Source organism: Aphelocoma coerulescens, chromosome 7 (assembly GCF_041296385.1).
Source record: "Aphelocoma coerulescens isolate FSJ_1873_10779 chromosome 7, UR_Acoe_1.0, whole genome shotgun sequence".
Lineage (NCBI taxonomy): Eukaryota > Metazoa > Chordata > Aves > Passeriformes > Corvidae > Aphelocoma > Aphelocoma coerulescens.
In genome coordinates, this window is record NC_091021.1 from 23,630,521 (window position 1) to 23,654,541 (window position 24,021).

Consider the following 24,021-nt stretch of genomic DNA (forward strand, 5'->3'; position numbering starts at 1 on the left):
ATCCCCTGCCCCCGAAGGCGACCCTCACCCTGCTCCGCAACCCTGCAGCCAGTGCTTTCACCCGCACCCCCGGGCATCCCACGCCCTAAGATCCCGAGAATGCCCCACCGCGCCAGCAGCCGCCGAGCCGGCGGGTCGGACCCCGGTGGCGGCGGGAGGCGGAGGCGGGGCCGGGACGGGCTCCACCCCGGCCCCCGGCCCCCGGCCCACATAGGCCGGCCGGGAGGGCCCCTTGCCCCCGAGCCTGCGCCGTCCCGGGGGCCTACGGAGGATCCCGGCGGTCGGAGGAGAGCGTGGGGCAGGAGCTGCGGGTGGATAGTTGGAAAGGGGGTGCCTGGCTACCGGCCCCGTCCCATCCCGGGCGGCGGGATGCTACGGCAGCGTTGCGGGCAGCTCCTGGCCCGGCTGGAGCACGGGCTGCAGCTCCTGGAACTCGGCGGCAGCGTGGAGGAAGGTGGGTGTGTGCAGCCCCTCGGCCCGGGGCACACCGGCACCCTCGTCTCTGCCGCCGGCGTGGTCTGGGGAAGCTGGGGGCTGGCCCCTCATCCCGGCTGACCACCCACTGCTGTTGTCCCCAGACTACATCCGGATCGCTCGGTGCTTTGAGGCGACGCGCCAGAGATGCTGCCGGCTGGAGCAGGATGGGCGTCGTGCCCGCGAGCAGCTGGCCCGTGTGGAGGCCGAGCGGGCAACACTAGAGGTGAAGCTCAAGCACGCCCGAAACCAAGTGGAGGTGGAGATGAAGAAGCGGCACCGGGCAGAGGCTGAGCTGGAGAAGCAGGTGAGGGGGCTGGCCGCAGGGGTGCCCTGCGGGGCTGGCTGCGGGGACCTCAGCCCGCTCACCACCACCCTGTTCAACTTGCAGGAGCGCAAACTTCAGCTGGTCCTTGAGTTGCTGATGCGGGAGTCAGGGAGCAACGAGGCACTGAGCAGGGAGCAGTGCTCTGTTCTCAGTGCCCTGACTGGCCGGCGCCTTGGGGCAGCCTTGGCACCCGTCAGGAGGTGAGCAGGGGTGGTGGTCCTCACCCCAGCCCCTCGGGCAGCCCTGGGGTCGGCTGTGCCCCTCTCCCCCTCAGCACTGCTGGGCTTGAGGGGCTGGCTGGGCAAGGAGGTGCTTGGGCTCTGCAGAGGCATCAGCTGTGGACTCCCAGGAGCAGCTGCACGAATAGGTGCTGGCTGGAGGGCAATTGCTCCAGCTGAGCTCACTCTGCAGGTCATCTGCAGTGGACGAGTCGTGCCAGTCCCTCCTGTCCCACTCGGATATCAGCTATGACCGCACTGAGGATGATGTGGTAAGAAGTGTTCTGTTGTGAGTCTCAGGGCTCACCCCAGCAGTGAGGGGGTGGTTTTGCCCCACTTCTGCAGTGGCACAGCCACTTTGTATGTCCATGGTTGGGGGGACACCTGCTATCAGAGCTGGAGATTAATTTTGGGGATGCCCCTGGCCTGATGCAGCCCCAGACTCCCTGCTGCCTTTCAGGATGTTGACATGACGGTGGTGCGGACCCTGAAGCGCAAAGTTACGGAGAGGCAGGTATGAGGAAATGCTGGGATGCAGCAGTTTTGGGGGCTGGTGTTGAGGTGGAGTCTGTGCTCCTGTGTGGGTGAAGATCCCCCAGCTCTGATCACACTCCTGCAATGTGTCCTTTGAGTCCCTCTGCCCACCAAGGTCCCAGTGTGCAGCCCAGGCTGGGGTGCTGGCCCTGTGCTATGCAAGGTGAGGACACCCAGATACTTCTCCATCCCAGCACAGGAGGCTGCAAGGAGCCTGGCAGGGAATTTAATTTATTGATGCTGGGCTGGGAGCATCGTCTCTCGGCAAACCTCCCACGATCAATAGAAACTCCATTACGCTCCAGCGTGGCCCAGCTGGGCTCCTCAATAATTCATCCCCATGTGCGGGCATCCCGCACCCTGCTCTGCTTGCACCTCTGCATTGCAGGCCTGACCTGGCTTCCCCCAGCCCCAGGGCTGGCTCTGACCCAGTGGGGAAGCCTGGGTCCCCATGATGCCTGGTGTGGGGCAGGCAATGCTGGGGTGTAGGGTGAAACTGGGACTTCTTATTGGGCTGAGGCCACTTGGCTTGGGTACCCTGGGGTGTGGTGAAAAGTTGGGGAGGCGGGGGGGGGGGGGTGGTCTCTGCCTGCTCTTCACAGTATCTTCTGTTTCCAGCGTGTGTCCCTGGCCCCTCAGGTTGGCCCTGTGGTGATGGCAAAGCGGCATCGTTCTTCTGTGGTAGCCCACAATGCCGTGAGTAGAGACCCCAGCATGCCCTGGGCAGGGATGGGGTGGACGGGCTTTCCCTGTGCCAGAAGGCAATGCTGCAGCCCTCAGTCCTGCGGATGCTGTGGGGACAGTGCTCAGCTGTCTCCTCTGGGTGCCTGTGTCCTTCAGCCTGTATCACCTTGGTCCCAGTGGGGACAAGCAACCCTGGCTATGCTGGACCACTGCCCTGAAGCCTGTATTCCCCCTGTAACCATGGTGGCAGCATCCCTGGCTGTGCAGGACCACAGGGATGGGGATCAGGTGGAGCAGAGATCGTGTGGGAGATATTGGAGAACTCTGGGGCTGCAGACACATATCTATTGGTCTCCCATTTTGACAGGTGAGTGTCCCCTCTATGCCCCCTCCTGCTGAGGTCCCAGGCTCTGCTGACAGCCTCCTGCCTGCTGTTCTGGTGCCACAACGCCGCTCTCGCCAAGGACATCGTGTCTCCACACGTGCAGGTCACAGAGAGGGCTGAGAAGGGGGTTGACGGGTGGTATAGGACCAACCTCAAGGTGCTGCTGTCACAAGGGAGGGAGGGGATCTGTTGGGGGATGCTTGTCCCCACCATGGTGGTGCTGGGGCTCTCTGGATGTGCCAATGCCACTGTCTCATGCAGAGATTCCCTGGGAGGTGGGAAGCCTCCCCATGTCCTAACTGGTATATGGGGTGGCTTGCCTTTCAGGTCTCCCTCCACTGCCTCCTGCCTCTGCAGAGCTGACCACGGTGTGGGGCACCAATGAAGATCTGGGCTGCCATGCTGCGGGGCAGGAGAGCCACACTGAGGGCAGCTCAGTGGGGCAGCCAGAACCAGCCCCCTTCCCCTCACCTCCACAGAGCCTCCCACCAGTCCAGCACAAGTTCACCTCCAAAACAGTGGGTGACCCAGCCTCTCTCTCCTCTGGGGAGGTGGGCTGGGGAGAGAGCCATGGGGTGGGGAGCAAGGCTGTCCTTCATCCCCCAATGCCTTAGCTCTGCCTGCAGGGGGAATAGATAGAGACAGTGGGACCTGGCTGGGAGGAGATAAAGGAGTGGTACTGGGTATCTGCAAGAAGGGGGAGGCCCTGATCCTGTTCCCTGTCTCCAGGTGATCCGCCCTGAGCCATGTGGTGTCTGTGGTTCCCGCATCCGCTTTGGGAAGACCGCCATCAAGTGCTGCCAGTGCCAGCTGCTGCTGCACACCAAGTGCCGGGAGCAGTGCCCCAGTCTCTGTGTACCCAGGCCTCACCACCACGCCTGGCCCCGTGAGGTGAGGGGGGCACAGCAGGGCTTGGGCTCCTCTCCATGTCCCCATGAGGCTTTGGGGCTACTGGACCTAGGATGCTGGGCCTCTGCCCACCCTGGCTGCAGGGCTGTGTGGTGGGCACAGCACAAATTGGTATTGTTCTACCCAGGGTGTGCTGGCTGACTTTGCGCCCTCCACGCCGCCCCTGGTGCCCACGCTGGTGGTGCAGTGTGTGACTGAGGTGGAGACACGAGGCTTGACAGAGGTAGGGGCCAGGATGGTGAGGCGGCAATGCCGTGGTTCCCACGGGGCTGAGCCCCTTTCCCTGTGCTCCAGACAGGCCTGTACCGGGTGCCAGGCGCAGAGCAGCTGGTGCGGGAGTGGAAGCGGAAGCTGCTGAGGGCTGGGGGCGTGCTGCCTGCCCTCAGCAGCGTGACTGACATCCATGTGGTGTGTGGGGTGCTCAAGGACTTTCTGCGGGGGCTCAAGGAACCATTGGTCACCTTCAGCCTCCACCCTGCCTTCCTGAGGGCTGCCGGTGAGCAGGAGTCCCAAGGTGCGGGAGGGGGAAGGGACTGCTTCTCCCCTAACACTGCTGCCTGGTGCTGCCACAGACATCCCCGATGATGCTGCCAGTGACACAGCCCTGCGCCATGTGGTGAGCAAGCTGCCCCCAGCCAACAGGGATACCCTGGCTTTCCTCATGCTGCACCTGTTCAGGTGAGTGGCTCATCCTGGCACGGGTCTGTCCTCATCTCCTGACTCTCTGCCCCTCACCCAGGCTTTGTGCCCTAGAGCAGGAAAGCTTCGGATGAGGAGCCCCTGGGCTGGGCAGCATGCTCACACCCTCTGTCCCCCCTTGCAGGGTGTCGCAGAGCCCCGACTGCAAGATGGATGTGCTCAACCTGTCCCGCGTGTTTGGCCCTACGCTGGTGGGACACAGCTCAGCCAACCCCACACCACTCGCCATCATGGAGGACACACCACGACAGTGCAAGGTGAGGGGTCTCTGAGGTGTGGGGTGTACTCTGGGCACTGCCAGTGTCCCCATCTTCCACCTCTCTCTGCCCAGGTGGTGGCTCGTCTCCTTTCACTGCCACCCAGCTTCTGGAGAGGCTTTGTGGGGACAGAGCAGGAGAACCTGGTGCCAATACCAGCCCCGAGGCGTGAATGTGGTGAGGACAGGAGCCCTAGCCCCCACCCACCCTGGCCTTTGGCTTCTTTGGTCCTGGTTGTCCATGACCAGGGTGAGATAGCTGTCCTCACTCTGTCCTGCAGAACCATTCTTCCAGCCCATTGCCTCCCCGGAGCCCAAGCCAGGCCAGCTGAGCCCAGCTGGCACCTGCTGCCTCCCCAGCACCCTGCGGAGCTGCGTGGGCACGGCCACCCGGCCCCCGTGAGTGCTGTTGGGTGTGGGTGGGGGCCCAGGGGAGCTCGCTTTGTACCCCTGACTCATCTCTCCCCACGCAGGCAGGGGCCGGCCCCGAGGAAGGTGGGCCGGTTCTTCCCTTCTCCTGTGTAGCCTGCAGCAGCGGCTCCTTTGAGACACGGAGCCAGCACTGGAGGGAGGAGCGAGGACTGCGGGACCAGGCAGCTGCCTGTGGGGTGACAGTGCCGAGCTCAAAGCTCTGCTCTGCTTCCCTGGGGACTGGGGAGCAGAGCTGGCTCTGTCTAGCTGTGGTGGCAGGGACACTGCCCTAATGCTGTACTTTGAATCAGGTTTGTATTAAATGTTTGCAGCAAAACACACCTGGCTGTGGCTGCTGTCTGTCCCGCCCTGCTACTGCCAGGGGTTGGGGCACACCGGAGCCTGGCTCGGCAGCAGACAAGAGCTGAGCAATGCTCCACAGAACCTCTGCTTTGGGAGGGCAGGCAGGCCCTTCCCACCCGAGCTGAAGTCCTCTTCTGCTCTGGAGCCCCGGCTGTGGGAGGCCCCTCTTTGAGCCCAGATGTTGGCCTCAAGTAATTGGAGCTGTTGCTGCTCAGGGCAGGACAACCTTAAAGTGTTTCCAGACTTCCTGGCACCTCAGTGGAGGCCTCTTTAACTCCTTCCTCCCCTCCAGCCCGGGCAGTGCTAGAGGCGCACAAAGCTCAAGCAGGGCTGAGATGCACAGCTCTTTCCCTCCAAGAGGGGGAAGCAGGATCATGCTGTAATGGAGCAAGGTCCCAGGAAAGGCTCGTCCCCAGATAACTCTGCAGAAGGGGCAACCAGTGCAGAAGGACCTTAGGGAAAAGAGGCATTACACAACAGGGATGAGAACTGCCCCATGGCCACATCAAGCAGCCAATAAACCTTTGTCCCTACTAAAAGCCAGCCCAGATGGGGCACAAGAGAAAATTCATGTGCAATCCTGAAATAAGTACTTTGGCTCAGTTTTCCCCAGCGCAGGAGTGTACACCAGAGGGCAAGGAAATTAACACATCCAAGGCAGAGGCAAAACTGAAGGAGTTTAATGTGCTTAAAGCTAGGGAACAGCTAATCCCCACCCAGGACCACAGGAGAACTGGCACAGGAAGGCACAGGGCTGGGAGCAAGGATTTACTCCAAATCCATCAAACTGGGATGGTACTGGACGGATGGAGAATACCTAATGCAGTGCCTTGCTGAAGGTGAGAGGCATGTTGGGGCCATTGGTGGAGTGTAGGGCTTTAGCAGAGAGTTTAAAACCAGGGAAATAAAAGGATAAAGAGCAGCGTGGGTTACTGTAGACAATCTGGATCAGGCGAGGGAGGAAACTGTCTTCCATAAAATCAGGTTTTTGAGGCAAAGTGAGGTGCTAGATCTCTGCCACTTGCACATACATTAAGTTGATTGCTCTGGTACCCAGTGGATGTGGCTGGTGACAGGGGGAGACATGCAGTGAGCCCCCCCAAGCTGCAGCCGTGCTGGTGTGAAGGAGGCTGTTGGCCCACCAGGGTAGCAGAGGCTTGCTGCCCTCACTCTGAGCCCTGCCTAGGCAGCAGGCACAGGTCTCCACCTGACAGGAGCAGGCTTGGTAGGGCTGGCAGATCTCCTGGCTTGCACTGAGCCCATGGGGCAGAGGTGGTACTGGGGGAAGGGGTGTTCTTGCAGCTTCCTCCAGGGCCAGCAGGCTGCTAGTCCAACCCAGCCCTCGTGTGTCTGCCAGTGCCCTTAGGACAGCCTGGCACTGCTGTTTTCCCAGCAGTAGGCAGGAGCCCAGCTCAGGCTGTTGCAATCGTGCTGAAATCAGGAGCCTCAGATTATACCTGTGGGGTGAGCTGCCTACACATGACAGGCACATTCAAAGCTCCCAGGTCTTGGAGATGGGCCAAGACCTTCCAGGGAGTTGCAGACAGCAAATGGTACAGGGAGAGACTGGTGAGGAGAGGCAAGGTGGTGCTGGTAGTGCCCTTTGGTGGAGAAACACAACTTAAGTTGGACCTAAGACAGTGCAGGCAGCAAGTGCTCCCTGCATATGCACACAGGCTGGTGCCAGGGCCATGTACTGTCCCCAAAGCCATCACCCTGGCCCAGGGCTGGTCCCTGGGCCGCAAGAGAAGCAGCATGCAAGGCTGATGCTCATCAGCTTTAATGTCTGTCTGGAGCAGTAGTCAGGCACTTGCAGAGCTCCTGGCCTGCACCTACCCCTCTGGGGGTGCTGGGAACCTCCCAGAATGTGAGGCCTCAGTGCAGGCTCTTGTTGTGGGGCACAGCAGGGAGAGGGTGGCTGGTGCTGCCCGTGACTCAAAGGATAATCTGGTTTTTGTAGCTGCGGCTCAGCTCCTTATGTGGAAGGACAATGGAGTTGAGAATAACGACCTCAGCGGGAATGGTGACACTGCAGCCTGAGGGGAGAATGCAAAGGGTTTAGCTAGAGGGAAGAAGCTGCCTCATTGAGCAGGGCCAGGGCCATTCCATGCAGCAAAGACATACCCAGGATTGTGATGGATGGTGTGAGGCGCCCATCCCGGAAAAGGGTCTCGCTGTCGATCTTGGCATAGGGATCATTGGGGTTGGGGTCGCTCGGCGTTCCTTCGACCCGGGCCCAGCGCCCAATTGTGCTGTCCCAGCCCACAATGGTATTGAGGACACAGGTGTGGTCCTGGCATGAAAGAGAGGGGAAGGCAGGGTGCTGCTGCCTCCCTGCAAGGGGTGGGGGTTGACACCTACTCCCTCAGCCCATACTTACATGGAGTGAGGCGCCGTGCAGGACGATGGACTCTCGCACACGCACACCAGCGCCCACTGTCACACCCTCCCCAATGGAGACATTGGGGCCCAACTGTGAGGAGAGAGGGAGGTGACGAGGACAAGGAGCACAGTGCTGCCCTCAGCACCTCGAGCGTGTCCCTGCCCCAGGGCCCCCCCAGCCTGCACTCACCACTGCAGTGCTGTCGATGGAGGCTGTCGGGTGGATGTACACATTCCCTGCAACACAAGGCAGTGGATCAGGGGAGGGAGCTCACAGGAGCACCTGCCTCTCCGATAAGGGGAGGTCCCACTGCCTCCCTAGGCAGCCCCAAAAGCATTAGGGTGTCAGAAGGGTACCTCGGATGACAGGGCCTCCAGGTTTGTTCTGGGCCAGTCTCTCTGGGTGGCTTTTGCTGTACTGGTTCAGGTAAAGGCGGCTGGCATAGATAGCAGAGCTGGAGGAGGAAAAGCAGAAGATTGTTATTTTCACTCTGGCACTACCAGGGCAGAGGAGGATCCAAAATCAGCACCAGCCACCCACCCCCAGGGCTCTGCCTGAGCACTCTCCACTCCCATCCCTGGTACAGATCACTTGATGCTCCTGTTGCACCAACTCCAGCTCCAGCCCTTACCCAGCTGACTTGATCTGGCTCCAGAAGCCATCAGTTTTGTAGACATAGAGTTTGCCACTCCCAGCCAGGGCTGTGAAAACGTCCTGCTCTAGCCGGATCACTTCTGCACGCTGCCAGCCATTGGAGCTTTCCTCTCTGCAAGCAAGAGTCCTGTCAGACACCCACCCCAGCCATGGCCTCAGCCGAGGACCCCAGCAGACCTACGTTCCCCAAATGCAGGGGCTCTGACAATCCCAGATTCCTACCTAGCCATGCACTTCTCCCCAAAAGTGGGGACAGCACCAGCTGTCAGACTAGGTTGGTCCAGAGCAGCAGAGGGACAGGGCTCTGCCAGCCACAATAAGCTCTGAGCCTGAAGCTGATGGTGCAAGAGCCCCACCTAGTCCAGGTGGGTGTATGATCCTGTCCCCAGTCCAGAGCCTGCACAGCCCAATTTTAGTTTGGGTGGTGGCAGAGATGTGAGGCGAGAGGCTGGCTGGTGCAAAGAGCTGGAGAGGGGAGCAGAGCATTCCCAGGTGAAAGGCTAGCTCAGCCTCTTGTCCAGAGCTGAATGAGAATGGGGTGGGAAGAGAGGAAGGGAGAGGGAAAGTCTCAAGCTGACCAGGAGCAGAGCAGAGGAAACAGCAGCCTGAAGAAGGGAGGGAAAGCATGCATTACCACTAGGACCAATCCAGCCCAGAGAGCAGCCAGTGCAGACACAGAGGGAGACTTACCCAAGGTAAGGACAGCTGGTGCAGGACCAGGAAACAAGTGAGTGATGGCAGAGAAGGAGAAAAGATAGAGAAAGAATGGAGGATGAGCGTGCTGCTGCAGCCCCGGGAAGCAGGGAGGGTGGGAGGGACACTGAGCACAGTGAGGCACTCACAGTGCTAGCTCCTGCTGGTTCCTCTGGAAGACCTCGCCAATGTGCTGGAAGATGGCAGGTGTGAAGAGGTAGATGCCACAGTTAATGATCTCACTGACAAACGTGCTGGGCTTCTCCACGTAGTGCTGAACCTGGAGGTGAGGGAAGAGACACGAATCCCAGGGTGCAACCCCTCCACCCAGCATCACACCCTCTCTGGCATGCTGGGAACAAACACCCAGGCAGGCAACACAGCACCTGCTGCCCACGCTGTGCCTGACTCCCCAAGACCCTTCAGTACCTCCTGCGTGCCCGCATTTGCCACGATACAGCCATAATTCAGTGCCTGTGTCCTGTTGGCCTAAGAAACAAGGACAGTGTTAGCAATGGTGGAGCAGTAGGCACAGGGAGGCAGAGTAGATGAAACCCGGACCTCACAGTCTGGGACCCACCCACCACAGCAGCTGCTGGCTTCTAAGCCCATGGCAGAGCACTGCAGCTCTTCTGCTCCCCAGCACTGCCACTCACTGTGGTACCCAGAATGACAAAGCTGTGCATGTCCCCGTGCTGCTGCTGAAACTCCAGCATCTCCTGTAAGGGGAACTCGGAGCACACGTCTGCGTTGAGGACAAAGAAGGCCTCAGCACCACCTGACAGGATCTGGTCTCGGAAGTGATAGATGCCACCACCCGTGCCCAGGGCTGCATACTCCTGAAGATACCTACAAGCCAAGCAGAGAAAAGGGAGGGCTTAGGGAAGCAGGTGCCTAGTGGCACCAATGGGCAGGAGGGCTGGGAAGGGTTGGGAGGGACTGGAGAGACATAATCCTGCCATGCAGTGCTGGGGTTCATGTGGGCATTGCACAGAAGAAGGAGACTGTGGCAGCTTAGAGCTGTACTAGAGGCATCGCTGGAGCAGGAACCACCCAGGGCAGGGCCCAAGGCAAAGGAAAGGTGGCAGAACTAATGGGGGAGCCTGTCCACAGTGGGACAGAGCCCAGCTGCCCAGTGCCAGAGTGCTGACTGGGAGCTACCAGCCTGAAGAAGGCAGGCGAGGGGCTGAGCCAGGCTGTGCCACTGTGTGTGCCCCAGGGGTGTGAGAGCTCCTGCCCACCTGATGGGAATCTTGAACTCCTGCTGCGCCGACACGAGAAAGCGGCAGAGGGCCTCGTTGGGCTGGTAGAAACCCATCAGCAGGATCTCCTTCATGCCGGGCACCTGGCGGGGGACGGAGGAAGGGAGCAGAAAGGAAAGGGATGGCACTTCGCCCTTGGCTCCACGGCCCCAGCCCCGGCCTCCCGGCCTCCCGTACCTTGGCGCAGGCCTCGATGTGATGCTGCACCATGGGCACCCCGGCCACGGGGAAGAGCGGCTTAGGCACCTCGAAGGACAGCGGCCGGAACCGGGTCCCTGTGGAGCAGAGCGGGGTCGGCGGGGCACTGCGCCGGCAGGACACCCCGCGGGCCCGGCGCACTTACCCTTCTGCGGGCCCCCGATGAGGATGACGGCCTTGAACGGCATCGCGGCTCGGCTCCGCTCCGGCGGTCCCGCACCGAACCTCGGCTCCGCACCCCGACCCCGCACCCCGGCCCCGCAGCCCGGCCCGGCCCGGTCCCGCCGCCACTTCCGCGCACGTGGCTGTGACACGTCAGCGCCGCGCCGGGCCTGCTGCCGGCGCCGCCTCCCACCACCAGGGGGCGCCGCGGGCGCCGGGAGGCCCCTGAAGCTGAGGGTGGCGGTTGTGGCCGTGTGGGCGGCGATGGTCAGCGCGGGTGTGAGGTGGTCAGCGCGGGTGTGAGGTGGTCAGCGCGGGGGGCCGGATGTGGCCATATGCGCGTGCGATGGTCCAGACGGGTGTGCGGGGGGCGGCCGTAGCCGTGTGGGTCTGCGCAGGGCAGCGTGAGCGTGCAGGGGAGGTGCTGTGGCTGTGTGCGTGCCCCGGCGCTTCGGTGCGCAGTGCGGGGAGACCGTGGGCTCTGACACGCCCTTGGACACACGGGCGTGCGACAGGCACAGGTTTGTAAGCACGTGTTTGTGTGTGTCGGGAAGTGTGTGACTGCCCGCAGGCACCAGGCTGTGCGCGTGTGCCCGTGCCCACAGCGGCAGGCACGGCACCGAGGGGCTGGTGGGTGCAGCCAGGGCAGCTGGGGGGGCCGGCGGGCTGTAACCGGAGCAGTCCCTGCTGGCACGGCCCGGCCTCATATGGGTAGCGGATATTTATAGCCAGGCATCAGGTCCCTCACCGGCACCTGCCATGCCCGCAGCAGGAGCCCTTCCCTGCTGTCGCGCTGTCCCCGCCACCATCGGGCCCTCTGGCACTCCATATTTTCACTCCATGACATGAGGGCCATGTGAATCAGCCCCGCTGCGCTCGCGCCACTGCTTCACAGCTTCTCTGCCTTTTTCACCAGATTTCCAACATGGAAGCCCAGCCTCACATGGAACCCTTTCTGGACTCGGGTCCCTAGGTTTTGGGGCAAGGACCCTCCCGAGATAGCAGGGGCTGCACTTCACACTCATGCAATCCCCTCCCAGGAAGGCACTGAAACAAGGGGCTGCTCAGGGTCTTTATTGCTGCTCTGGCATGTTGCTTGCTCCAAACCATGGGGACATTGGCAACTCCGGAGCCCGGCAGAGAGGAGGGGACAGGGATGGGGACAGGAATGAGCAGACGCCTTCTCCGCAAAGTCAATAAATAAAGCCCTATCACTACAGCAGCATGAGGAAGGTGAGTGCCCAGCCGCTGCTCCTGTCCCCCAGCTCAGGGCACTGCGCATTGTGCCACCAGCCAGGGAGGGCTGAGGAGGGGGCACAGGGCAGGGCAAGGCACCTCAGGGTCAGGTGGGAGGTGGGAGGGGTCTGGGGACAGGCAGGCAGGCTGGTGGTGGGGTACAGGGCAAGGTCCGGAGCTGGGTGGGCAGAGCATGAGCAGCATGGGCCTGAGCAGACACAGGAGGTGTGCGTGGCACCTGGGTGCCCCCCTGTGAAAACGGGGTGCCTACCAGTCCCCCACCCTGGCATGGGGCACAGCCGACAGCCCCAGGAAAGGCACCGGCATTGGTCCTGGAGCCACAAGCCCACTTGCCAGGACCAGGGCTGGGAGGAGCGGAAGGTGGGGGCTGGCAGCCCCCGCTCCCAGCTGTAAGGACTGGGGCTGTGCTGGCTGGCAGGGGATTGTGAGCAGGCCCCTCTCTGCAGGAACCACTGGAGCAACCTCAGTCTTCTGGTGCTGGTGTGCAAACCAGGGGGAGCACAGGGACTGCCACACCGTGGCCAGGGGCAGCTGCAGGCTGCAGTGTAAGGCACACGGCTGATGGGACCTGCATGGCCAGGGCTTGCCAGGAAGCTGCTAGCTCTCCCCCTCCCACCCGGGGCTTCCCTTGCCCCACTGTCTGCATCCCATTCTCCCCCAGACTCTCTGCCACATTCTCTGTTCCTTGCAGCAAGGCTTCCCACCACCCTCCTGCTGCCGGACCCCACTGCTGGTCTGGCGGCAGCAGCCCCTCCTCTCCATCGGCACTGCAAAAATGACATTGCTGGCCACCATCATCCCTGACAGCAGCACATGAGGTCCATGGACTCATCCTGGCGTGTCCTGGCTCCTCTTCAGCCGCCCCGTACCGTGCCCCATGGAATGTTCCTCTGGCTCCCTGGCCCCTCATGGCCGTGGCCAAGCCACCAGTTACTGTGGCCCTGGTGGCTGGCCACCCTGGTAGGAGCGGAGTAAGACCTTGTGCTTCGTGACAGCCTCGCCGCGGCGCCGCTGGTGATCCACCAGGAATTCCTTGAGGCGGTTGGTGGTGAAAGTCAGGGTCTGGCGGCGCAGCTTCATCAGGTAGGCGTCCTGGAGCCAGGCATTGGCGAAGCAGTCCTTCACCGTGGGGCGGCTCCTGGGGCAGACCAGCTCTGTATCAGGGACTGCCCTGGGGGTGTCCACTGCTGCTCCACCCCCCAAACCCAGCCACCACCCCTGCCCTGCAAGATGCTGGGGATCCCAGCCCTCTCCAAGAGAAGGGCTCTGGACTCAGGAGATGCCAGACCTCTCCAGAAGCAGGGATGGACTCCAGGTTCCCACTGATGGTATCTGGAAGGGGTCCCATGTGGCAGGGAGCTGGCTCAGTCATAGGCACAGTCTGGGGCCACGTGTCCTTCCTGGCTGGGTTGGGCACTCACCAGGGGTGGACAGTGAGGACCTTCCGGATGAAGAGGGCAGCAGTCTGTGAGACGTTGGGGTACAGCTTGAAGGCATCAAAGCGCCCTGCCAGGATGCGGTTCTCCGTCTCGATGGGGTCCAGTTCGAAGAATGGTGACCGCCCACTGAGCCTGTGGTGGTGGAGGGGGTGGATGGGCTGGGGGAACAGCAGTGGGAGGGCACTGCTGTCCCCCTTCCCCCCATCCCTGGTTTAAACAGCCGCAGCTGCCCAGGGTGTTTTCATCCTCATGTCCAGCTGGGAAGGGTCTGCCAGGCTACAGCATCCCTCAGCCCACCATCAGTTTGGTGTTCTCTGTGGCACCGAGCCCTGAGTGGGGCTGACAACACTTCAAGGTTCTCATCCCCCTGACCCCTTCTCTTACATGATGTAGGTGAGGACGCCAACGCCCCAGACATCTGCTGCGGAGCCCACTGGGTCCCCCTTCACCACCTCTGGCGCTGTGGGCAGGGGAGCAGGTCTGTCATATACACAGAGACACCAGCCCCAGCATCTGCTGTAGCCCCAGCACCTACAGAAGTCCCAGATCCCCAGCACCCCCAGCATCCACAGTATCCCCATAGCAGCCAAGCACCCACAGCACTCCACTATTGCACCCTCCAGCACCCCTCCCTGACACTGCAGCACCCTGACAGAGCCCAGCACGTCCAAGGATACCCCAACTCCCCCACAACACCCAAACTCTCCCACTTAACCCAGTGATGCTATAGAAATTCTTAGCAGACACCCTCAGCACCCCAAAGGCCTCCCACCTTCCCCAAGAACACAGTTCCTCTCCATTCCCAGGCCCCCCAGAGCATAGACATACATGCACACCTTTAGGGAATAAGCATTCCCCAGTTCTGTCCCTGTCCCCTTCCCCATGCCACTGCACCCCTGATGCCCCACTCACACATGTACTCCAGGGTGCCAGCACGCCGTCCCAGCTGCCTCAACACAAGGGGGTTGTAGGTCTGGGCACTGCCAAAATCGATGATCTTGAGGGCATTTGTGCCTGAGACGATGATGTTGTCTGGCTTGATGTCGAGGTGCACAATGCGGCGGCCATGCAGGTACTCAAGGCCCTGCAGGAGCTGCAGTACGTAGCTCACCACGTCATCCTCCGAGTAGCGAAACCTGGGGGCAAGTGGCATCAGCAGGCAGCCCCATACGGGCAACTGTCCCCGGTGGCCCTGTGCCCGCCTGTACCTGTCCACAATACTGTAGAGAATCTCCTTGCCAGCACAGTTCTCGCAGATGAGCACCAGGTAGCGGGGGGTGATGTACGCTTCGTGCAGGGCCATGATGCGCTCATGGTGCAGCGCCTTGAGGATCTCATACTCCTGCAGCACACTCTGCTTCCGTTCTGCCTCGTAGGGCACAATCTTGGCCATGAAGTGCTTCCCTGTGGCATTCTCCTTGCACAGCCGGATCACCCCAAAACGGCCTCTGCGGCATAGGGCAGGATTCAGCATCCCTGGTGCGGGGTGCTGCAAGAACACCCCTGGCAAAGCATCTTGTCCCACTGCTACTCACCTTGCTTTCTCATCCAAGAAGGTATATGGTTTCTGGGGGACACCTTGTCGCAGTGCTGTGCTGTCTTTTGCCCCTCGGACCTCACTGGCAGCTGGGGGCTCTTTGGAGGATGGGGGAGTGCTGCTGGGTTCCAGCACAGGGGGTGATGTGGGGGGCATGGAGATAAAGGAGGTGACCATGTAGGGAGGCATCTTCCGTGCAGGTGTGGTGTTTGGAGTGGGGGCTGAGCTAGGCGTGGTTGACACTGGGGAAATGGTGCAGGACTTGGAAGGAGACAGAGCCTGGGGCAGGGGAGAAGTGTCCTTGGGGGGCACAGGGGAGCCATGAGTGGGAGTGTCTGTGTGAGGAGAGGCAACAGTCTGAGGGGGGGTGAACATCAGCTCAGGGGGCACGTAGACAGTGATGTTGGGTGGAAGCTCAGGATCTGGTGGCACGCCCTCTTCATGGGGTGCAGGGGGTGGAAGGACCCCCGGGAGGGCACCCTCCTGTTCTGCTCCAGCTGCCTTCTGTACCACTCCCTTGTGCTTGCGTGGCGGCGTGGTGGGAGGGGCCCCTGTGGCCACCGGCTCCAGCTGCTCCTCGGCTGTCTGGGTTGACCGGCTGGAAGCCACCTTCTCAGGAATGGGGACAGCAACATCCTTGGCTGGGGCAGCTCGGGCATCTGCATGGAGCAAAGAGAAGTGTGAGCCAGGTGGGGGTAAGTTAGGAGTGGAGTGTAAGTGGCACCTCATTTCCCAAAGCCCTGGGGGGAAGATGCCCTGCGACTCAAGGATCCCCAAAGCACCCAAGAGGCCACAGGTGGCCTCATGGCTGCCCCACACCCATGGGACAGGGCTTGCTCACCTGCTGCCTCAAGATGCACCTTTACTGAGGGGTTGCTGTAGGGTCCCTGGCCAGCCTTGTTGACACAGGCCACACGAAACTTGGCAGTGCTCCCGGGAGGTAGCTCAGTCACATTGAAGTAGCAGTCAGCGATGCCAGTGCTGACAATCTTCCACTCATGCTCCCCTGCCGGAGCAGAAGTAAGGTAAGGCAAGGGCAGACCAAGGACAGGGGCAGCCCACTGTCCCCTGTCCTTGATTCTGCCAAGCCACAGGGGACAGCCAGGACATTGGCACTTTTGTCCTGGCTAGGTGTCCCTCTGTGAGCCCATATTCCTGGCTGTGGCTCCCAGGGGATGTGAGGCAGCACCACATACCATCCAGTCTGCGCTCCAGTGTGTAGGTGCAGGGGGCTTTGCTCTCAGCAGGCTTCCACAGCACCAGCACCGTGTTCTTGTACTTCTGGGGGATCTCCGGGGTGCCTGGCCGCCCAGGGAGCCCTGCAAGGGTACAGACAGGGTGAGCTGGGTGTCCAGCCAGGGGCAGGGCAGAGCTGCTGCAATGAGAGGGCATAACAACACATGGGCTCAGAGATGCTGGAAATGCTCATGCAAAACCAGCCTGTCCTCTTTGAAAAGCCCCAGTCTCTTGCAGATGTAGAGAGCAGTACTCTAGTGACCTGCGCCAACTCGTCCCCAGCCATGTGCCCAACTTGTGCTCTTTCTGTCTCCTGAGGTCTCCCCAGCCTCCTTACGTGCCACAGCCAGTGTGCAGGAGCTGATGGCTGTGCCCAGGATGTTGGCGGCTGCACACTCATACAGCCCTGCATCCTTCCTGGAGACCTTGGCAATGGTGAGCATCTGACGTCCATCCTTGCAGGAGACGACGTTCAGCCCACTGTCCGGCTGCAGGGACCTCTTGTCTGTCGGGAGAGCAGAGGAGAGGGATGATACAGTGCCCTGCCAGAGCCCACCCACTGAGGCAGTGCAGGCAGCCCCCCACCTTTCATCCAGAGGATCCGTGGGGCTGGGCTGCCAGCAGGAAGGCAGCAGAGGGTCAGCGCCTCGCCCTCCAGCAGCACCTGGTCCTTCAGCTTGATGTGGAAAATAGGGGGGAAATCTGGAAAGCAGCGTGGGGGGGTTAGGCTGCGGTGGGGATACACACCCCTCCCGCCCTGCGGCTGCACTTACCCGATTCACTGGGTGTGTGTGGCCGGCCGGCGGCGAGTCCCTCCTCCTGCAGAAGGCTGGAGGGGATGCTGGGCTGTGAGGCCATCTTCTCCTTCTTGCCCCGGGAGAGCCCCCAGCGCTCCCAGCGGGACCTTTTCTGGCTGTCACCCCCACCTGTGGGCACCCAGGGCAGCTGAGAGCGGGGCCAGGCCATGGCGGCCACGCCTGCCGTGCCCACAGCGACTGGGCCATGGGTTGCCAGCAGGAGTCCCCCGCAGGATCCCTCCCTCATCGCTCACCTTTGACGGAGGCAGAGGAGCCTGTGCTGACCTCGGAGCGCAGGGACTCAGAGGAGGGGGCGGGGGCGGGGGCGGGCCCTGGTCGCAAGCTCTCACCCTCGGAGCTGGTGCGACGGAGTTCCCGGGGTCCCTCGCCGTCCGGCCGCTCATCCGACACGCTGCGTAGCCGCGCCGAGACCCGCTCCATTGTGGCACTGATCTTCCTCCGCACGGCCACTGCCGGTGACTCGCTCTCCCCACCACCTCCCGGCTCTGACTTGAGGCTCTCTGAGTCCCTCCGCTCCCTGGAGCTTGCCAGAGCCATGCTCCAGGAGAAGCGGCGTCCACCAGATGGGGTCTCACTGCCTCCGTCCTCCCCCATGCTCTTCTTCCTCTCAGCAGGCGGGGTCCGCTTGAGGAGTATGGACATCCTCCGGAAGAAGCCCCCATCCTTCTCCACCTCATGCAGGTCCTGCACTGACTTGGACTTGGCTGCCAGCCCGGTGGGCCGGTCCTTGCGCAGCTCCAGGGGCACGCCGGCTGGTGTAGGACGGTAGATGCCCTCGTCAGAGACTGGGGGGCCAGCCAGGTGCCGATCCTCGGAGCGGGAGCGGGTGAGGAGCTTCAGCCCCCGGGTGAGGGATGATTCACGGCCCCGCTTGAACTTGGCCTCAAAGACCTCCTCCGAATCGATGTCCTGGATGACCAGGGAGCTGGAGGAGCCAGTGGGCTTCACCTCCCTCCTTGATGCTGGTGCTGGTGTAGGGGGCTTTGCAGGGCTGGCTGGTGGTGTCTCCTTGACATTTGGTGGGGGCTCATTGGTGGTTGGTGGGGGCTTCTCAGTGGCTGGCTCCCCACCTGGCATGGCTCCCATGGCTTGCATCATCTTGGCATAGGAAGACTTTATGTGGGTTTGGGGGCCAAGGGTTGTGGGCTGTGGTGGGGTGGGAGCTCCTGTCCTGGCAGCCCCCTCCCCACTGGGTCCAGCAGCCTTAGTGGGTGTCTTCTCTTCCTGTCCCCTGTCCATGGGCTTCTTCCCTGTGGTGGTGGCAGCCTTGCTGGACCCAGGCAGGCCACGTTCCTCAGGGATACGCCTCCTCCCTGAGGCAGCCTTTGCAGGGGCGGCCTGGGGAACAGTGATGTCTGCTGGAGAGGGTGTTGGTGTGCTTGGGGTGTCTGATGGCACTGTAGGCCGAGCATCAGAGAGGGCAGAGAGAGAGGGGGACTCCTTGAGCCGTTGGGCCTCCAGGCAGGCCACTGGGATCTCCAGGGGTGCACCAGAGCGTCGATGCCGGACGACAGGCTCAGCGTCCCCATGGCTGAAGGAGCTGCTCTTCTGCAGCCGACACTCAGTGGGGAGGAGGCGTGGTGAGGTGGCTTCACTGGAGGCTGCTCGCACCAGCCGCGGCACCACTGGTGCCTCCAGCCGGGCTGACCGTGAGACTTTCTTGTCGGGGCTGACCCCAAGGGTCTCCAGGAGGGGACCCCGTAGGCCGCTGACCTTGCTGTCCCCAGAGCTGCCCCGCAGCAGCCGCTGGCGCATCAGCTCCAGGCGCTGGGCGTGATCGTCCTCCCCCCAGACCACCTTCCGCCTTGGCAGCTCCATGGAGGCTGCCTTGGCCAGGGCCCGGCGGGGGTCCCGGACCACCTCAGCCCCCTCCTCAGTCCCTGGGAGCTGTTGGAGCAGCAGGGCGCTGTCAGCAGAGCCACCCCTCTTCAGCTCTCCCCGACGGGCACTCCCTGGGGACTCCAGGCTGGAACCCTTCCTCATGGCTTTGCGAGGATACTCTGGCCGCTTCTGGGCTTCAGGGGCTTCCTCATCAGAGGAGCCAGGTGCCTCCACCTCTGCGCATGGTCGCCGTGGCCCAGCACCCCTTGGCCGCTTCCCCAGGGCCACCCCTGGCTTCCCTGTGCCCTGGCTCTGCCACTCCATGGCCAAGACATCCCCTTCCGGCTGCAGCCCTTCGGATGTCCCAATGGTCTCATCATCTGTGGGGATCTCATTGAGTGACATGCGAGAGCCGGAGAACTCCACCTGGTGAGGCATGGGAATGAAGGGCAGCTCATCCAGGTCGTCTGAGTCTGAGGAGGATGACAGTGCTGGTGACTCCTTGAGGTGCCGGGGCACAGCGATGGAAAGGTGGTTGGACGTGTCCTCCAGCAGCTCTGGGATCGGCCGCAGCACCATGTTGCACTTGTAGCTGATCTGCGAGCGCTGCAGCCAGCAGAGAGGGCTGGATCAGGCCCAGGTGCATGGCATGGCATGGCATCATCCTGCCATTACACATCCCCCCATCCTGCCCAAGACACAATCCCACCTGCCCTCTCCCTCCCCAGCCCCTGCCTTCACCTGCCATTTCCGACGGGAGATGAAGAGCTTGAGGTGGTCAGTGCTGATGACCTTCCCTTTGGCCAGTGTCTGTGGGGTGAGGGGACAATGGTGTCCCTTGGAGCCTGCAGCAGGCTCAGGGAACCCCGTGGCCTCTTGGTGTTGGGTCCATGCTCAGGCTCACCTTGAACCAGGGATGCTCCAGGGTCTGTTCTGCATTGGGTCTCCTGTGAATCGACACCACTGGGTGAGAACCACTCAGGTTCAGGGGCTTTGGCCAGGGGAAGAAGGGCAGGAGATTCTGGCTGCCCATGATGCACCCTGGCAGAGCCATGCAGCCAGCCTGCCCTTGGGCACCCCAATGCACAGGGATCCCTGCCCTCCCTTGATAACAAAGCTCATGCTGAAGGGGCAGGAGATGGGGAAGGGGACCCTGCAGCACTCACAGTTTGTCATTGACCAGCACTTTGATGACAAAGCCCTTGGCTTCCCGAGTGAGCCCCTGGAACATCCTCTCCTCAAAGGCCACATTGTAGTTGCGGATGTTCATCAGCGTTGTCTTGTCATTCTCCCCCACGAAGGGGGAGATCCCTGTCAGGCTGCCAAGGAGGAGACACTGTCACTGGGCCATGGGGCCTTGGGAAACAGCATGGCAAGTACAGGGAGCTGAGGACAGGACCCCAGACCCCATCTTTGAGGTCATGGGGCCATGGGAAACAGCATGGCAAGTATAGGAGACTGAGGACAGGACCTCAGACCTCAGCCCTGGTGCCATGGGGAGGGCAGAGGTAGGAGCAGCTGGGAAGGAGGCTGAGTCTGTAAGGAGTCATGTGCATGGTCACAGCCTCAGCTCTGGAACTGGTGAGGGGGTGGAAAGAGTGTCCCTCCTGTGAAGACACACCAGGGCACTTACCAGAGGTATGCGATAACCCCCACAGGCCTGCAGAGAGGAGAGCACAGTTACTGCACATCACAAGCCCTCCAGGGTGCCCAGTCTCTCCTGGCATAGCAGGGAGCTCATTGACCACCCAAGGGCTACCCTTACCAGATGTCAGTGACGCTGGAGACAGGGGTCTGGTTGACAATCTCAGGGCCCACGAACTCAGGGGTGCCATACTTGCAGTACTGTGGCTCCTCAGATGTCAGCTCTTGCGCGTTGCCGAAGTCACAGATCCGGATCTGCTCGCTGCTCAAATCTGCCATCAGGAGGTTTTCTGGCTACAGGAGAGTGCAGAGCAGAGGGAAGCTTGGCAGGAGGCAGGGGCTTTCCCCAGGGAATGAATGTTCCCTGTCAGCAGGACCACTCCCCATCCAGTGCACCAGGAGCAGGAGGCACCGGGCAGGAGTCTGTAAAGACCTGCACTCACTTTGATGTCCAGGTGCAGGACACTGTGCTGGTGCAGGTAGCAGATCCCTTCCAGGACCTGCCGCATGTACGACCGGACCTGCAAGAGTTGGAGTGAGGAGAGTGGGCACCCCAAGCATGGGTCAGCTACACACTGGCCCTGTGCAGAGGAGGATGTGGGCTGTGGCCCCCTTAGTAGCCTGATACAGTGAGCACTACACATATCTAGGCTGGGAAAGACCCCACTGGCCCCAGGATTGCTCCCTTCCACATCACTTTGCTCCCACAGCGTTTGCTCACCTCCGACTCGCACACTGAGGGCTTCCTCACCATTCTGTCCAGCAGCTCTTCTTCAGAGCAGCTGGGCCCCAGTCAAGGAGCATAGAAATTCCATGCTCCATTGTGCCCCACATCCAGCTCCTCTCCACCCACTCTGCCCACCCATTCCCCCCAAAAGCCTCCCCTCCTCCCCTGTGCTGTGCACTCATGGAGCAGTGCCCAGAGGATACAGCTCCATGACCACGATGACGGCATTCTTCTTCTCAAAGGCATCATGGAAGAAGACGATGCGCTCGTGGTCCAGCTGAGAGAGAATGTGCAGCTCCCGCCGTGCTGACTGCTTGGCCTTGGTCCTCCCAGGGATGAACTTGGCAGCAAAGTCCAGCCGGGTGCTCTTCTCTGTCACCCTCCGCAGATAGGAGAAAGCCCCCCTGCAATTCAGCAGTGGGGGTAAGGGAGGATAAGAAGGTGGGTGAGCAGGAGACACCCCGCCCTTCCTTGAGCAGCTGGCACAGGCACCCACTCTGCAGGGAGCTGCCTGCTGCCTCAACAGCTCTCTGCGACCATCCACTGAGAGACCCCAAGCCTGGCTTTTCTCTGACCACCCCAGCTCCCCACCCTAAGCTGGCACAGGAGCATCCGTTGACAGCTGAGAGAAGCCCCAGCACACCAGGATCTGGCATATAATGGAGCTCAGTCACCCATGTTGGAGCCCCAGCTCCAACAGCTGGCTCCAGCACCCCACTCCCTGCAGGGCCCAGGATGCCCCATCTTGCCAGTGGCCACCTACCTCCCAATCTCCTCATGCACATCGTAGTAATCTGTCAGGCGTCGTGCCTTGTTCAGTGCATCCTCCTCCATGGTGGCATCAGCAGTGGGCTGGGCTGGGAGAAGGAAAGGGGTGGCAGGGGGCAAGCCAGACACCTAGGCTCTGCCCTCAGGGGCTGGGGAGCCAATCAGCCATACCTGCCCGCACGACCAGCTCTGCTTTGCAGGAGACCTCCCCAGCCAGGTTCTTGGCCGTGCAGGTGTAGACGCCACTGTCAGGCTCGGCAGCACCCAGCACCACCAGCGAGCACTCACTATCCTCATATACGAAGCTCAGGTGGCTGCTCTCCTCCAGCAGCTCCCCATCCTGGGGGTGGCAGGGATGTTGGGGGTGTCCTGTCTCATCCCTGACCAATTCCCACCACCCTTACCCCATGGATAGGGCATGGGACACATCCTTGACCACCAGTGCAGCAACACAGGTGAGGCAGTGAAGTGTGTGGGTCTGGTGGGAATATGGTTGAGGATGGGGTTGGGGGGTCCCAGCTCACCTTGTACCACATGATGGCCGGCAGCGGTTTCCCCTCCACCACCACAGCGAATCGCGGTGTCTCCCCTTCCTGGGCATCGATGTCCTCCATGATGGACTCAAAACGTGGTGCCTCTGCCAAGAGACGGGGCATGGGGCACCTTGGGGTAGTGTCACCTCCCTGCCACTGGCACAGGGTGTACAGCTGCAAGGCACTGCAAGTAGGGGTAGGGGCATGAAGTGACATGGGGCAGTGCCGCTCCAATGCACATGGAAGTGGGACACCTCTACAGGGCAGACCACCAATGGCATGTGTCTGCAGCAGCATTTGGCAGTTCTCCATTGGAGTGGGGCACTATGGGGCAGTGCCACTCACAGCAGGATGGAGCATGTTACATATGGATGTGGGATACTGTGGGGCATTGTGGAGGTGTCCCCTGTGGTTCTTGGCTATAGGGCACTGGGAGCAGTGCCTCCCAATTATACTCAGGGATATGACACCCTGCAGCAGTGCCACCCATGGCATATTGCTGAGGGACACCATGCACAGTCATGGGACACATGGGACACCTCTGCCCAGGTCAGACATGGATAGGGGACGCTGGACAGCAGGGCCAGTGCATGGTTCCTGGTTTTTCATCCCCATGATTTCCACCCTGTAGAGCAGCATCCCCACAACATATGGGTGTGAAGCACTGAGGAGCAGTGTCATGCTATGGGGCAGTGCCCCCATGGCACATGGGCATAGGGCACCGCGGAGCAATGCCACCGTCCAGGGTAATGCTCCCCCCACCATATGGGCTTGGAGCACCATAGAGTGATGCCACCCCCCAACAGAGGGACATGGGCTTGGAGCACCATAAAGTGATGCCACCCCCCAGCAGAGGGACACGGTCCCCAGTGCAGGGGCACCTACCTGCGAGGCGGAGGTGGAGGGTGCCGTGGGCAGTGCCATGGCAGTTGCTCACCTCACAGGCCAGCAGCCCCACAGCCCCCCGGCCCACACACAGCAGCCGCAGGCAGTGCTGGTCATCGTCTGGCATCATCATCTCACACGTGCCCTCCAGTTCCCCCAGCACCTGCCCACTCCTGCGGGCAGACCAACTGTCACATCACAGCTCCACAGGTAGACCCACTGCCCCATTGATAGATCCCACCCCACAGCCCCATGACCACCTCCTCACCTACAGTCAGGGGCCCACCCCACAGCCCCTGCAAAGTGCTCACACCCTGTTGCTAGCTCTGCCTCCTCAATGGCTCTTGCCCCTTAATACCCCACAGACAGCACCCTACAGCCTGGCCCCCCAACTCTTCAGAGCCCTGGACATCACCCTTGTGTGCATCTGCAGACCAGTCCCAGGGAAGGAGCCACACACACACACACACACAGTGGGCTAGATGAAGAGGTGGTGTGGAAGTCCTTCTTGATGCACGGGGCAGGCAATAGGCACAGTGCCACATCCTACCTCTTCCAGGTGACGGTGGCCTCCACATGATTGATGGTGATGGTGATGGAGGCTGGCTGGCCTTCTACCACATACACCACATCTGGCTTGTCCAGGATGACTGGGGCCTCCTCCAGGTAGGGACCTGCCAAATGCATTGTCACCAATCCCTCCCCATTCCATGCCACCCAGCCCTGGGCAGCTTACCACCTGA

The 24,021-nt window shown here is 61.5% G+C and overlaps 3 protein-coding genes across 5 annotated transcripts in view; 1 reads left to right on the top strand and 2 right to left on the bottom strand.

Annotated features, from left to right (window-relative positions):
• Positions 1–246: 246 nt before the first annotated feature.
• Positions 247–5,225, top strand: LOC138113378 (rac GTPase-activating protein 1-like). Of its 2 annotated transcripts, none has more exons than XM_069021562.1 (16): positions 247–454; positions 579–781; positions 866–1,002; positions 1,214–1,292; positions 1,481–1,534; positions 2,173–2,250; positions 2,606–2,726; positions 2,951–3,141; positions 3,353–3,514; positions 3,660–3,755; positions 3,827–4,028; positions 4,105–4,210; positions 4,356–4,488; positions 4,563–4,665; positions 4,769–4,886; positions 4,961–5,225. In XM_069021562.1, exons 1-16 carry the CDS (start codon positions 370–372, stop codon positions 5,010–5,012), a joined length of 1,920 nt encoding a protein of 639 aa, XP_068877663.1. In that variant the 5' UTR covers positions 247–369; the 3' UTR covers positions 5,013–5,225. The 2 variants fall into 2 exon arrangements, with proteins under 2 accessions (XP_068877663.1, XP_068877664.1); XM_069021563.1 differs by having other exon boundaries at positions 3,959–4,028.
• Positions 5,226–7,025: 1,800 nt separating this feature from the next.
• Positions 7,026–10,701, bottom strand: GMPPA (GDP-mannose pyrophosphorylase A). Of its 2 annotated transcripts, XM_069020862.1 has the most exons (12): positions 10,597–10,701; positions 10,431–10,528; positions 10,233–10,336; positions 9,648–9,840; positions 9,421–9,480; positions 9,141–9,271; positions 8,276–8,410; positions 8,001–8,098; positions 7,834–7,880; positions 7,642–7,734; positions 7,386–7,554; positions 7,026–7,297 (listed from the first exon to the last, which is right to left on the bottom strand). In XM_069020862.1, the coding sequence occupies exons 1-12, from the start codon at positions 10,637–10,639 to the stop codon at positions 7,197–7,199; spliced, it is 1,272 nt and encodes a 423-aa protein (XP_068876963.1). In that variant the 5' UTR covers positions 10,640–10,701; the 3' UTR covers positions 7,026–7,196. The 2 variants fall into 2 exon arrangements, with proteins under 2 accessions (XP_068876963.1, XP_068876964.1); XM_069020863.1 differs by lacking the exon at positions 8,276–8,410.
• Positions 10,702–11,448: 747 nt separating this feature from the next.
• Positions 11,449–24,021, bottom strand: part of SPEG (striated muscle enriched protein kinase) — a 39,101-nt gene continuing 26,528 nt past the window's right edge. The window contains exons 17-41 of the mRNA XM_069020864.1: positions 23,829–23,952; positions 23,279–23,451; positions 22,385–22,497; positions 22,032–22,200; positions 21,856–21,949; positions 21,296–21,496; positions 21,087–21,147; positions 20,809–20,886; positions 20,487–20,659; positions 20,355–20,381; positions 19,888–20,040; positions 19,626–19,668; positions 19,463–19,531; positions 17,134–19,327; positions 16,856–17,008; positions 16,668–16,784; positions 16,420–16,587; positions 16,043–16,165; positions 15,688–15,852; positions 14,845–15,505; positions 14,518–14,757; positions 14,222–14,445; positions 13,694–13,769; positions 13,292–13,441; positions 11,449–13,008 (exon numbers count right to left, since the gene is read on the bottom strand). Coding sequence (XP_068876965.1) covers positions 12,801–13,008; positions 13,292–13,441; positions 13,694–13,769; positions 14,222–14,445; positions 14,518–14,757; positions 14,845–15,505; positions 15,688–15,852; positions 16,043–16,165; positions 16,420–16,587; positions 16,668–16,784; positions 16,856–17,008; positions 17,134–19,327; positions 19,463–19,531; positions 19,626–19,668; positions 19,888–20,040; positions 20,355–20,381; positions 20,487–20,659; positions 20,809–20,886; positions 21,087–21,147; positions 21,296–21,496; positions 21,856–21,949; positions 22,032–22,200; positions 22,385–22,497; positions 23,279–23,451; positions 23,829–23,952 — 5,957 coding nt within the window. The 3' untranslated portion in view covers positions 11,449–12,800. The remainder of the gene's footprint in view (positions 13,009–13,291; positions 13,442–13,693; positions 13,770–14,221; positions 14,446–14,517; positions 14,758–14,844; positions 15,506–15,687; positions 15,853–16,042; positions 16,166–16,419; positions 16,588–16,667; positions 16,785–16,855; positions 17,009–17,133; positions 19,328–19,462; positions 19,532–19,625; positions 19,669–19,887; positions 20,041–20,354; positions 20,382–20,486; positions 20,660–20,808; positions 20,887–21,086; positions 21,148–21,295; positions 21,497–21,855; positions 21,950–22,031; positions 22,201–22,384; positions 22,498–23,278; positions 23,452–23,828; positions 23,953–24,021) is intronic.

What these genes read in the sequence shown, in the direction of transcription:
- GMPPA (XM_069020862.1), bottom strand. Translation starts at nt 10,639, where the DNA reads ATGCCGTTCAAGGCCGTCATCCTCATCGGGGGCCCGCAGAAGG. An exon ending in CCATCGACAGCACTGCAGTG is followed by an intron (nt 7,735 to 7,833) that starts GTGAGTGCAGGC and finishes CTCTCCTCACAG; the next exon opens with TTGGGCCCCAATGTCTCCAT. An exon ending in ACCATCCATCACAATCCTGG is followed by an intron (nt 7,298 to 7,385) that starts GTATGTCTTTGC and finishes TTCTCCCCTCAG; the next exon opens with GCTGCAGTGTCACCATTCCC.
- LOC138113378 (XM_069021562.1), top strand. Translation starts at nt 370, where the DNA reads ATGCTACGGCAGCGTTGCGGGCAGCTCCTGGCCCGGCTGGAGCACGGG. An exon ending in GCCTTGGCACCCGTCAGGAG is followed by an intron (nt 1,003 to 1,213) that starts GTGAGCAGGGGT and finishes CTCACTCTGCAG; the next exon opens with GTCATCTGCAGTGGACGAGT. An exon ending in ACCACGCCTGGCCCCGTGAG is followed by an intron (nt 3,515 to 3,659) that starts GTGAGGGGGGCA and finishes TGTTCTACCCAG; the next exon opens with GGTGTGCTGGCTGACTTTGC.